The 13,398-nt window shown below is 37.0% G+C and overlaps 1 protein-coding gene across 1 annotated transcript in view; it reads right to left on the bottom strand.

The window, feature by feature from the left end:
• DARS1 (aspartyl-tRNA synthetase 1) overlaps positions 1–13,346 on the bottom strand; it is a 65,068-nt gene extending 51,722 nt beyond the window's left edge. Inside the window, exons 1-3 of the mRNA XM_019973400.2 lie at positions 13,124–13,346; positions 11,055–11,112; positions 8,123–8,215 (exon numbers count right to left, since the gene is read on the bottom strand). Coding sequence (XP_019828959.2) covers positions 8,123–8,215; positions 11,055–11,112; positions 13,124–13,189 — 217 coding nt within the window. The 5' untranslated portion in view covers positions 13,190–13,346. The remainder of the gene's footprint in view (positions 1–8,122; positions 8,216–11,054; positions 11,113–13,123) is intronic.
• Positions 13,347–13,398: the final 52 nt, after the last annotated feature.

Genomic DNA, 13,398 nt, shown 5'->3' with positions numbered 1-13,398 from the left:
TTTAAAAGACTTAAAAAATCAGTACTGGTTTCCTGGTAAACAGAGCTGTCCACTCAGACCCCCTCTATCAAGTGCTTTTGACACCAAGTTCTTGAAAGGTGTTAGTAAACTAAATTGTTCTTTCTTTGACTCTGGTCAGTGATACACTGCACAGCGTGATCTGCTCAGTTCAATGTCCTAAAAGGCATTTTCCTATACACTGGTGTGTGAGTGTGTGTGACTCCTTTTACACAAATTTAAAAACAAAGGATATGCTCATACTTGTAAATGCACTTTTCTTCCTGAGAGAATACACGAAACAAAACCGGTTTTTTGAGGGGTGGGGAGAGGAATAGACTGGAGCTAGATTTGTGATATTTTTATTTTTCTTCCTTTTTAAAAACTGAAGAATAGTTGATTTACAACACTGTGTTAATTTCAGGTGTACAGCAAAGTAGAGACAGGTAGATACATAAAACAGATAGGTAGATAAATGGCACATCTTCTTTATCCATTCATCTGGTGATGGCCACTTAGGCTGCTTCCGTGTCTTACTTATTGTAAACAGTGCCGCTTATGAACAATGGGGTTCGTGTATCTATCTTTATGAACTAGTTTTTGTCTTTTCTGGATACATGCCCAGGTGTGGGATTGCTGGATCATAGTGTAGCTCTAATGTTCATCTTACATCTTTCTGAACTATAGGATGTTAATTTTTACTATAGCAATATATTATTTTTTATTCTAAGAAGCAATTACATAATTTCTCAGTTTAGCAAAGAGTTCTCATTACTTAAGTTAATACAAGAACTTTATATGACAGATTAATCAATTGCTATATGACCCTAATGCTGGGAAAGACTGAAGGCAGGAGGAGAAGGGAACAAGGGAGAATGAGATGTTGGATGGCGTCATGACTCAATGGATGAGTTTGAGCAAACTGGGAGATAGTGAAGGGAGAGGGAAGCCTGGAATGCTGTAGTCCATGGGGTTGCAGAGTCTAGAGATGACTGAGTGACTGAACAATTTATCTTTCTTCATGGAATGCCCCAGCAGAAGTGAGTTTATAGAAAGGAAAAGTCAGTGTTCAAAACAACAAAATGAATTCACTATTTTTAAATATTTTCAGTCCTCAGCAGTTAAAAATTTGTGTTGTACTTTTATTCTTAAGTTTTTAGAAGAAGCAGTTTCTTAAATTTACAGAAGAAGCCCGTTTTAGAAAAGTGTAAAGTTGGAAACCTTCCTTTATAGCATCAAGTGCAATCTTTATTTCTAAGCTGAAGAACAAACATGGTACATAGTCAAGACAAAAGGTTTACTCTTATCTCCACTTCAGTGATGGCTCAATAAAGAAGTAAGCCTTGGTGGAAGAACCAGTTATCAAAGATGTGAGGCAATCTTAGTTTTCATCTATTCCTACTGTCCTTTAGCTTGCCAAGCTCCTGAATTTATTAGATGATGTATGTTCACTTCCTAACACCCAACATTAACATCTTCCTTCACTGCTTATGTTAATCAATTATGGAATAAACCACAAAGACCTATATGTTTTAAAATACTTTCCATTTATTATTTTCCCTGAAATATTCTTATATGGATATAAGTTGAGGTTTTGATTCTTGGTATTAAAAATTCTAAGGGTTTCTCTGGTGACTCAGTGGTAAAAATACACCTGTCAATGCAGGAGATGTGGGTTTGATCCCTTGGTCAGGAAGATCTCCTGGAGAAGGAAATGGCAACCCACTCCAGTATTTTTGCCTGGAAAATCCCATGGACAGAGAAGCCTTGTGGGCTATAGTCCACAGAAGGTGGCGAAGGGTCGGACAAGACTTACTGACTAAATACAACAACAAATAAAAATTCTCTCTGACCACCTAAATAAATCAGCTCTTTTGAAAGTATAAGTTAAGGTTTTAGGAAGAATAATCTTGGGCCAATGACTTCATGCAGTATGTATAAAATTTGAAAGGAATCATACATATTTCAATTACTTTCATTTCAAGGATTTATATTGATTAATTTATTTTAATTGGAGGCTAATTACTTTACAATATTGTGGTGGTTTCTGCCATACATTCACATGAATCAGCCATTTCAATTACTTTCAATAAGCACTTAAGCTTTCACAATCAAAGAAACTAATGCTAAATGTTTCATTAAGAATTAAAAACTTCCCCTTACTTCTATATAAAACTCTTGATTTTAGGGATTTGATACATAAACCTATTGTGAGAAATCTGATTTGTAATCTTTAAAAATACGTAAAATACTGCTCTTAATTTGAGGAGAAAAATATACAAATATTTGTTATATAAACAGACTAAAGGCTCCCCCCCCAACAGAATTCTAGCTGTCATATTTTTGACACTTTAATTTCCTTATTCATGGTTTTTCAGCACTTTACTTGAAACTGACAGCATTTGTAGTTTTTCTAAGTCCAATTTTAATGTGCTACTACTTCTGGAGTTAAAACACATGAATGATTCCTAATCAGTCATATTTATTGTCATTATAAATTTTCCATGTAAGGAAGAAGGGAGTAGCAGCAACCAGGATTCTGAAATTCAAAGATTTATCTTTTTCAAATAATCTTATCAGAAATAAAAAGCACTAACAATCATTACTGCCAAGAGTGTGAAGCAAGTGGTACTGTCACACACTTGGGGGAATATAACTGAGTATAGCATTTCAGGAGTGTAATCTGGTACTGGAAAATTTTAATATGCATATGCCAACCCTTCAACCCAGCAATTTAATACTTTGGAGAAATACTGCCTAATGTAGATCTGTAACCGATATCATGGAAGTATCTCCAAGAAACATTGTTAACTGAAAAAAAAAAAAAAAGGTATAGAAACCATGTATAAATATAGTATCATCTACATAAGACAAATTAAAACACATACAAAACAAAATCATATATGTATGTATGTGTATGCATATGTGCATTAAAAATAAAGATTTGGAGGGGAAGACACTGACAAACTATTAAGAATTAATGGCAAAGGCTGGGGCAAAGGATACGCAGTAGAGAAGAAAAAGGAAGATATTATTTGTACTCTTTGAAAAATCCATGTGAAAACATTAACGTATTACCTGGTTAACTTACAACTTACACACACACACGTATCCGAACTTAAAAACAAAGTAGGATCTTCTAAGTAAAAATTATAAAAACCAGATTAATGAAAATTCAAAAACAAAATTACTGAAATTTAGCTTAGTACTATTCTAAAAAAATACTATCCACTCCTTTACCAAATTCAGTTTATTACAAGAATCCAAAAATGGCTCAACATTAAGAAATCCATTATTGTAAACCAATACAATTACATACAGTTGGTTCTAGCTACTTGTGGTTTTATATGTTTTTCATGGGGTTGCAAAGAGTCAGACATGACTGAATAACTGACCATACGCACACATTTTATAAAGTCACCAGGAACAATGAATTAGCAAGTACTGAACCACTGCTCCTAGGGGAAATATAGAGTGAGGTTTCTGTGCACGTCTGGTCATGGTATTTTTATTAGTCCAACAATACATAAATCAGTTGTGTGTATTTCTGTTTAAAGACACCTTATCTAGTATATATTGTTGATTCATTAACATAGAACTCATGTCCAACAACACTATAACTCATGCTGAGACAAAACTTAGCTATTAATAATTCATATTTTCTCCATAATATATATTATGGGCTCTCCTTTATTTAGGAATACCAGAGAACACTTCAGCACTGTGCTTCAGAGGCAATTTTAAACAGTTAGATTACCAAAATAAAGCAGAAAACTGTCAAGAATGTAGCACTGAATAGACTGCAAAGAGGACACCTGTTTGCGAGAGCTGATACAAGGCAGAGCTTCACTGTGTTTAACCTCAGCTGATAATGTTGTATTAGGAGACTCAAATTTCTCACCACTGCTCATGTGAATATCTGGTACATCTGTGAATGACAGTGAAAGCTCTCCAAGTGTTGATTTTGGGGTTACAAATACATGTTATAGTAGGTGAATTTGCAAATATACAATCTGTGAATAATGAAGATCAACTGATTATTTCCAACAAACAAAAAAACAAACAGGAGAGTATACTGACTCTCTATAAAAATATGCTCAACACAATGATATTTTGAGGGGAAATTTTTTCTGGAAAAGGAATGATAAAATTTAACACCTATTCCTGAGACAGAAAACTTGGACTAGATGAAAACTTCTTCTAACCTACTTTTTAAACTTTGGTACTTTTTCCTAGTAACACTGTATGCAGAACACCTAAAGACATGATAAATCAGCAGGAGTTTATACCTCTACTGTTTGAAAAATTATTCATTGTGAGAATCCTTGCAAAACTGGGGAATCTACTAATTATTGCAGAAAGAAACAACAAACGAGATAAACATTTGAAAGAAAAGAACAAAATGATTATTTGTAAATGTTAGCAATGCCTACCTATAATCCTCATGTACCTCAATAATTATCAATTCATGGCCATTTGTTTCAGCCTTATCCCTCAATTTCTGTACTATTTTGAAGCAAACTCCTGCAAACTCTCTATTATTTCATCCATATATAATTTGGTATGGATCCGTAAGAGATGTCTTTTTAAAAGAAACATTACAACAGTATTATCTCAACTTCAAAAAATGAACAATTTTTTAACACCAAATACCTAGTCAATGTTCAAATATTCAACAGTCTCAGTCCCTTTTCAACTATATATTTAAATTAGGATCTAAATAAGTGATTAGTTGAGAGATAGATCTGTTTTAATCCATAGGCTCCTCCTCCTGGTTCAATTTATTTCTTGAAGAGATCAGGCCTTTTTTGCCTCGTAGTTTACTACAGTCTAGATTTTGCTGCCTGTATCCCCATTGTCGTTTAACATGTTCCTTTGTCCTACAACTTTCCTGTAATTTGGTAGTTAGATCTACAGGCTTAACGAGATGTGGGTATAACTTTTTGGGTAAGACTATTTCATTGGGTGGTGGTGTATTCTCTCATAGACATAAAATATTCTGGTTGTCTCTCTATTGTATGTTGTTAGCAATCACTGATGATCAATACCCAGATAATTCACTGGGGGCAAAATAACAATGTTCTAATATTCTTCATTTTATTGGCTAGATACTTCTCTAAAGGGACACCTCCCCATACCTAGTATTTGATTAGTCAGTGATATACAATTCATACAGAAATGACACTTCCAGTCATGACCAACTAGGTTTTCCGTTTGTTTGCCTTAGCATCATTATAAACATGGATTTAAACATATCTGATGTGTTTGAATTCACTGTAGTTGTCTTTTCTCATATTCAAACTGTTCTATTTTTTGGTTGAGTGTGGAGGGAAGTACTGTTGGTTCAGGATTACATGTAGCATGCACTCCATCTTTTAATTTGCTAAATAACTGTTTAGGAAACAAGGTGCCAATTTGGACAGAACAAAGGTTCCTCGTCTAATGGGAGAAAATAAATGAAGGATTACAATACAGTGTGATTATTGCTGGTAGAATAAATGGCCCAACCTTTCATGAAGGCAAATCAACATTTCTTTAAAAAGTTAAAATTCTACCAGGATTTTTCTCAAAGTCCAGTAGTAGTCATCTATGTGGGGGAGGATACTGAAAGAATAGACAAATTCTTAATAGAAGTGATTCTAAGACTATAAGATATATATGTATAAAATGTTGGAATTTTTAAAATAATAGGCCTATATTAATTCGATAATAAATATTTAAAAATAAAAAGAAGTGTTGTAACACAGAATGTATTACATAGTATAGAAGTAATTAAGTGCTAGGGCAACAGAAGGTGTCCTAAAAAGCTTCTGAATTCTGTTCATATTCCACCAGTTACTATGAGAATTAGGGCAAGTAGCTTTATCATTCTGAGCCTTACTCTCCTCACTTATAAGGAATAGCAATGCCTATTCTACCTATTTCACAAGTTTGTGGGGATGATCAAGGGTGAAAAAGTGTCTAAAAGCATAAAGTTATAAACTAATAAGAATCACTAATACTTTCAGGCAATTTGGAACACTAGTTTCCATAAGAAATTGACGTTTGTTCAAACTCCCCTAGTATTTCTTTTCTGTTGTTAATGCTAAATTCTTAGCACTGTCTAACAGAAGTTTTTACAATGATAAAAATATTTTATATTTGTCCTGTCTGTTCAATATGAAGCCACTAACCACTCTGGCTACTAAGCACTCAAAATACAGCTGATGTCTGAGCTACAGAATTTCAATTTTAACAGCTAAATGTAGCCAGCGGCTACCTGACAACTCAGGCTACCTGTATCTCTCTTCTACCTCTCTCCTTATGTAAATATTACAAATGTTAGAATATTTTCATATTAACAAATGAAAAACTTCTCAAAAACACTCTTTACTTTAAAAAAATCAAACTTCTGAGAGGTTCTAGAAAAGTACCTTAAAGTTTTAGATTTCACCTGAGTTTTAAGGCCAAATTATTATTTTTTTTTTAATTGAAGGATAATTGCTTCAAAGAGTTTTGTTTTCTGTCAAACATCAACATCAATCAGCGGTAGGTGTATATATGTCCCCTCCCTCTTGACCTTCCCCTCCCATCTCCCTCCACATCCCACCCCTCTAGGTTGATACAGAGACCCTGTTTGAGTTCCCTGAGACATATAGCAAATTCCCATTGGCTATGTATTTTACATATGGTAATGTAAGTTTTCATTTTACTCTCTCCTTATATCTCACCCTCTCCTCCCCTCTCCCTGTGTCCAGAAGTCTATTCTGTTTCTCCACTGCTGCCTTGTAAATAAATTCATCAGTACCATATTTCTAGATTCCATATATATGAGTTAGTATATGATATTTATTTTTCTTTCTGATTTACTTCACTCTGTGTAATAGTCTCTAGATTCATCCACCTCATTAGAACGGACTCAAATGTGTCTTTTTATGGCTGAGTAATATTCGTTTGTAGATGAACCACAACTTCTTTATCCATTCATTTGTTGATGGACATCTAGGTTGCTTCCATGTTCTAGGTATTATAAATAGTGCTGCAATGAACATTGGGGTGTATGTATCTTTTTCAATTTTGGTTTCCTCAGGGTATATACCTAGGAGTGGGACTGCTGGGTCATATGGTGGCTTTAATCCTAGTTTTTTAAGGAAATCTCCATACTGTCTTTCTTAGTGGCTGTATCAATTTATATTCCCACCAACAGTGCAAAAGGGTTCCCTTTTCTCCACACCTTCTCCAGCATTTATTGTTTGTAGACTTTTTGATGATGGAAAGTCCAAATTAAGAATATCTGATAAGAACCTAAAATTAGCCGTGAAAGTGAAAGAGGAGTGAAAAAGTTGGCTTAAAGCTCAACATTCAGAAAACTAAGATCATGGCATCTGGTCTCATTACTTCATGGGAAATAGATGGGGAAACAGTGTCAGACTTTATTTTTGGGGGCTCCAAAATCACTGCAGATGGTGACTGCAGCCATGAAATTAAAAGACGCTTACTCTTTGGAAGGAAAGTTATTACCAACCTAGACAGCATATTACAAAGCAGAGACATTACTTTGCCAACAAAGGTCCATCTGGTCAAGGCTTTGGTCTTTCCAGTGGTCATGTATAGATGTGAGAGTTGGACTGTGAAGAAAGCTGAGCACCAAAGAATTGATGCTTTTGAACTGTGGTGCTGGAGAAGACTCTTGAGAGTCCCTTGGACTGCAAGGAGATCCAACCAGTCCATCCTAAAGGAGACCAGTCCTGGGTGTTCATTGGAATGACTGATGTTGAGGCCAAAACTCCAATACTTTGGCAACCTCATGCGAAGAGTTGACTCACTGAAAAAGACCCTGATGCTGGGAGGGATTGGGGACAGGAGGAGAAGGGGAAGACAGAGGATGAGATGGCTGGATGGCATCATCAACTCAATGCACATGAGTTTGGGTGAAGTCCGGGAGTTGGTGACGGACAGGGAGGCCTGGCGTGCAAAGAGTCGGACATGACTGAGTGACTGTACTGAACTGAATATTTTACATTGATTTAAGAAGGAAAACAGGTGTTTCTATTTTGTTTTTAAAGATCTGCCTTGCCTTGTGAGAAACTGCAAAAGAAAAATTCAGTGATTACCAAAAGACCTGTAACCATCTAATCGATCTTACCTTTAGCTCTGCTTGTATGAACCCTTGCACGCACCCAAACAACTTCACCAGCTTTTTGCACTGTCAAATCACTAATTCGAACCAAAACTCGATCTGTAGTAGAAAAGTGAAACAATTTTGTACTTCAGAATTTACAAAGAGATCAAGATCAAAATTACTTTGTTTGACAGCTAACATAAGTACTTGATATTATCTTAAATGATTCTTATCTCTAGCAACACTCTTTTCTTTTGCTTTTCTTTTTATTGGTTTACAACATCATATGCTTCATATGTTTAACATTGTATTTCAGCTTCTATATACTTAACAGTATGCTCAATACCAAAAGTTTAGTTTCCAAACATTTCCACCGATTTGACCCTGTTACCCTTTTTACCCTCCCCTCATGCTCCTTCTAGTAACCACTACTCTGCTCTCTGTTTTGTTGTTTGGTTTGCTTATTTATTAATTTTTGTATTCCATCCATGTTGTTGCAAAAGGCAAGATTTCACCTTTTTTAATGGCACACAAATATACCACGTCTTCTTTCTTATCTATTTCTCTATCGACAGGCACTTAGCGTATTTTCATATTTTGGCTACTGGAAAAAATGCTGCGGTAACATAAGGGTGCACATATATTTTGATTAGTACTTTCATATTCTTCAGATAAATACCCAGAAGTGGAACTGCTGTATTATATGGTAGTTCTATTTTTAATTTTTTGAGGAACCCCTGTACTGTTTTCCATAGTGGCTATAACCAATTTACATTCCTACTCACGTTGTACAAGGGTTAACACCTTCTCTATCACCTTCTGTATGCAATTTGCCTCAAGTTTTATGAATTGACTATACTAAATATATCTCTAAAACCTATCCAATTCTCTTTCATCTTCACTGCCACCATTCTAAACCAACATACTATATCTTGCCTGCTGCTGCTGCTACTAAGTTGCTTCAGTCATGTCTGACTCTGTGCGACCCCAGAGATGGCAGCCCACCAGGCTCCCCCGTCCCTGGGATTCTCCAGGCAAGAACACTGGACTGGGTTGCCATTTCCTTCTCCAATGCATGAAAGTGAAAACAGAAAGGAAAGTTGCTCAGTCGTGTCCGACTCCTAGCGACCCCATGGACTGCAGCTCAGCAGGCTCCTCCGTCCGTGGGATTTTCCAGGCAAGAGTACTGGAGTGGGGGTGCCATTGCCTTCTCCAAACAACTTACTAGACAATCAAAATTCAAAACAAAACAATAAGTCTAAAAGAATAGACTTATTAGTAAGCATCATGATTACAGTAATTTTAATAGTACTTTGGAAAAGAAAGAATAATGGCCCTTCTTTCATGTGGCATTCCAATGAAGTAGCATAGGCGTTCTCAACCTTTAAAGTATCCACACATAGCTGAGGTGCATGTCACAGTCCCACCAATATGAGTGGCTAAGGCAAAGATTAGTGGCAGTAGGGTTTCAATTTGAAAACCTACTACCTCAGAAATGGAAGCAGACAGATAACTTTATATTGAACAAAATTTTCTGATTTTAACAGAGGTAAAACCAAGGGTAGAATTTTGCTGTTATTTAGTGTAATCAGATTACATAGGTAGTTTAACCTTTCTTTTGGTAGGGAAAGCTTATAACTGTTACAGTTACTGTTATAACAGTAGTCTGGATTTGATAGCTAAATGGGAACAATAATTGTGGCAAAGGGTGACTGAGGCTTATGTAGGAGTCAAACTCCAGTAAGATTTTTGATGTTAGAGCTCAACGAAGTGCAGTTCAGGAAGATAGATAAGCTGAGAAAAAGTCTCACATGACCTCTTCTGCTTGTCCTGGCAGGGGTAGTAGTCCTCTCCTATAGCATATTGCTTCTATCCCATTTTATACTCAATTATTTTACTTTACTAGCTTTATCTTTTGGAAATGGTTTATTCTCAGCAACCTATTTTGGTCTTTCATTGCACATTTTCCCAACAAAGTTGGGGAGGAAAAGTGATGTTGCGACCATGCAATGAGTTAAATCTAAAATAACAATTAAAACTGACCTGGGGTATATTATTTTCAAAGCATAAAATTCATAGGCAGGCATATATATTAGCAGTACTTGGTGCTTCCAATGGGCCAGAGCCTAAAGGTCTGCAGGTGTACCAAAGCTTGAAAGCTTTGGGGTGTCTACCAGAAGAAAAATGATTGTTAAATTGCTGAGTAGGATAAACTTGTTGAAATTGCATATATAAAATAGGGGGGAAAAAAAGAGAACAAAAATAGACACAAACAAAAAAGAAACCAATAAAAGGAAAACAAATGTTTACAAACAGCAAACTTACAGGTCTGAGAGAAACAATTAAATCATTTTCAAAGAAATATTTATATAAGGAGGGTGCTAAAAGAGGTAGCTTCATGAGGCATGCAAAAAAGGCTGCATATGAAGAAAGCAGCTACTATTAACTATCTTTTATCTCCTAGGCCAGAGTCAAATCTTTTTACATGATCACTTAGGAATATCTTTCTAATATAATTTACCCCTTAAAATATACTAATTTAATGTATTTTCTTCCTTTTCTAGATTAGGGACCCTATATTGATAATATTTGCACAGGGTTATGGCATATGCTTGGACTTTCAAGGTGGCTCAGTAGTGAAGAATCTGCCTGCCAAGCAGGAGATGTGTGTTCCATCCCTGGGTTGGGAAGATGCCCTGGAGAAGGAAATGGCAACCCACTCCATTCTTGCCTGGGAAATGACATGGACAGAGGAGCCTGGCCGGCTACAGTGGATGGGGTCTCAAAGAGTCAGAGGTGACTTAGCAACTAAACAACAACAATGGCATAAGTTTGCCATTTAAGTTTTTCAGAGTTATGTTTTCAGTTATGTCAGCCTTACTTAAAACTTTATGAAGAGCTTTCCTGGAATTAGAAAGTAAAAAAAGCCTTTTTAAATTATCACATAACTACTAACCTGGTTTTTCTTGTGATTGTATCATTGAAGATACTCCGTATCTTTCTTTTGCATAATCCTACAAAAAAAGTTTTTACATTATGACTTTTTATTTAAACACTAATAGCATAGTATTAATAAACACAGAAACACAACGGAAAAAGATGAATTCATTTTAACTTTCAGGACTATTTTATTAATTCAAACTAGTAGTTTTAACCTGTGGAAATATGTCGTATCATTTAATATGCACTCCATAGAAAAGGATAAGCACCCAGCTTCTGGATAATTTATTTTGAAGATCACCACTCCTGGATTGATATACCATACAGAACAGCATTCTCAAATAAAACTTACACACATGTACAACACATCTTAACTACTTTCTTCAAAAAGGAGATTAAACTACTTCAAAGCAGGGTTATAAATTTCCTCTTTTTGAAGGGAGAAGGATGAGATACCACAGTTTTATTAACTTCCTATTACAGGAAGAGATGTTCAAAGAGAACCAACAGTTAGGGATAAGCTTTCTGAGCACCAGATGTCCAGTTTTTAGAAATCAGAGATGTTGGATAAAAGCTAACTACAACTTTCCTTTTGTAAAGTATCATCAAAAAATTTCCCAGCTTCCTGTTCTAAAACCGTCTTCAGGATATCAGGTTGCAAGTGGTTCAACACTGACAATATGACACCAAAATTCTTATCACAGATTTTAAGCCAGGAACAGGAAAAACGAGGCCTAGAGTCCAGACTTATTAAGAAACTATACTTATTAAATTAAGCAGCCTTTTATTTTAATCTCACTTTACCGAGAAAATGATCTCTTAAGATCCTTCCAGCTATAAAGTGACATAACTCTGCCACAATGTCTACCTTAGATAGTCTATAGACCTACACTATTTGCAAAGGCACACTGCTAGATTACATACTTAATCAGATCAAGAATACATAAAAATGGTTTCCCTCAATGTAATTTAGGATGTGAATAAAACAATTCATTTCTGTCACTACAGTTATCTGTTGGAATCCTCTCCTTTAGATTTGGAAGATATTAAATTCTGTATTTACACCAAAACAAACCAGACAACATGTTAAGGTGCTTACTGAACAATTTTTTTCCGAAATAAAAAAAAATACACTGTAAAGACAAAGACAACCCCAGTCCTACTATACAGTCACAAAATGTAGTAGGGCAGCATAAAAAGGTTACAGCATGTGAAAAGAAAAAAGGGGATCACTTATTACTACTGTTCATATTTCAGCAACCCTATTCCATCTAATGTTTTTAAAATGATCTATTCCTTATGCAGATTATCACAAATTCATGTCTCCTCAATAGAAAAATTAGCAGCTAGGTAGAAATCTCAATTTCACTAAGAGCACACATCACTTGTAGAACGGTTTCAAACATTCATTTCTGAAAAGCACTGATGGACTACAGGGTATTATGAATTACATAGATGATTTGCGGTCACTTCATCTCAAACGCATTCCCTACAAACTTCCCCACCTACCTCACTTGGATTACTTAAAAGAAAGGAAATAAAAATGACAGCTTTTCTCTAAAGCTGTCACATGGAAAACGGTCATTATAGTGGCAGATCGCTTTACGAAGTACTGTCATTACTTGAAAAACATTAGGTACACGAGTGCTGAGCAAAAATCGATTATCAGTGGACATTAAAGATTTCCGGGGAAAGAGATGGAGTACGTGAAATACGTGCCTAACCCAGCGAAGTTTAAGGTTGACCCGGCCGCTCCTACTTCCGGGGCAGTGGGTACTTCACGCCCTCCGCGCCCCCCTCCCCCGCCTTCCAGCTCAGAGACGCGCTTCTTGTAAGCCATGCCTCCAGGCGCCCTAGGAAGAAATGCGATCCGGGGTGGGTCGGGCTAAGGTGCTCGGGCAAGGGCCCTGGAGGCCCGGTTGAAGGCTCCGGGCGCCCGGACCCCAGTCCCGTGGCCTACAGGCAAAGGGCCGCCAAGGATCCAGAGGCCAGGGCCCCCGCTCACCCTACCCCCCGCTCTCCCCCTCCCCCACAGCGTGATCCGGCCCAAGGGTCTGTTCAGGCCCGGAGAAGGAGGAAACCCACTTCCGCCGCGTCCATGATCTCCCGCGGCTTCTCCTGACTCCTGCGGCTGGCGTTGGCGCTGGGCATCTGGACAACTAGACTGGGCAGCGATCACCACCCTCCCTCGCAGGCTTCCGTAGGGCAGGCCAAAGGGGCTTCTCCCTCCCGCACAGTCTCCGCCCTCCCTGCACTCCGGTCACAGCACACGAGCTCGGACTCCGCGTGGAGTGTAGGCTCCGGAAAGATCGCGATAACCTCAGTTCTCTCGAGATCCCGGAGGCTGAAGGCCGCGCGCC

This window comes from Bos indicus, chromosome 2, assembly GCF_029378745.1.
Source record: "Bos indicus isolate NIAB-ARS_2022 breed Sahiwal x Tharparkar chromosome 2, NIAB-ARS_B.indTharparkar_mat_pri_1.0, whole genome shotgun sequence".
Taxonomy (NCBI): domain Eukaryota; kingdom Metazoa; phylum Chordata; class Mammalia; order Artiodactyla; family Bovidae; genus Bos; species Bos indicus.
The sequence above is the reverse complement of the archived record's forward strand: the minus strand, read 5'-3'. Positions and strand labels throughout refer to the sequence as shown.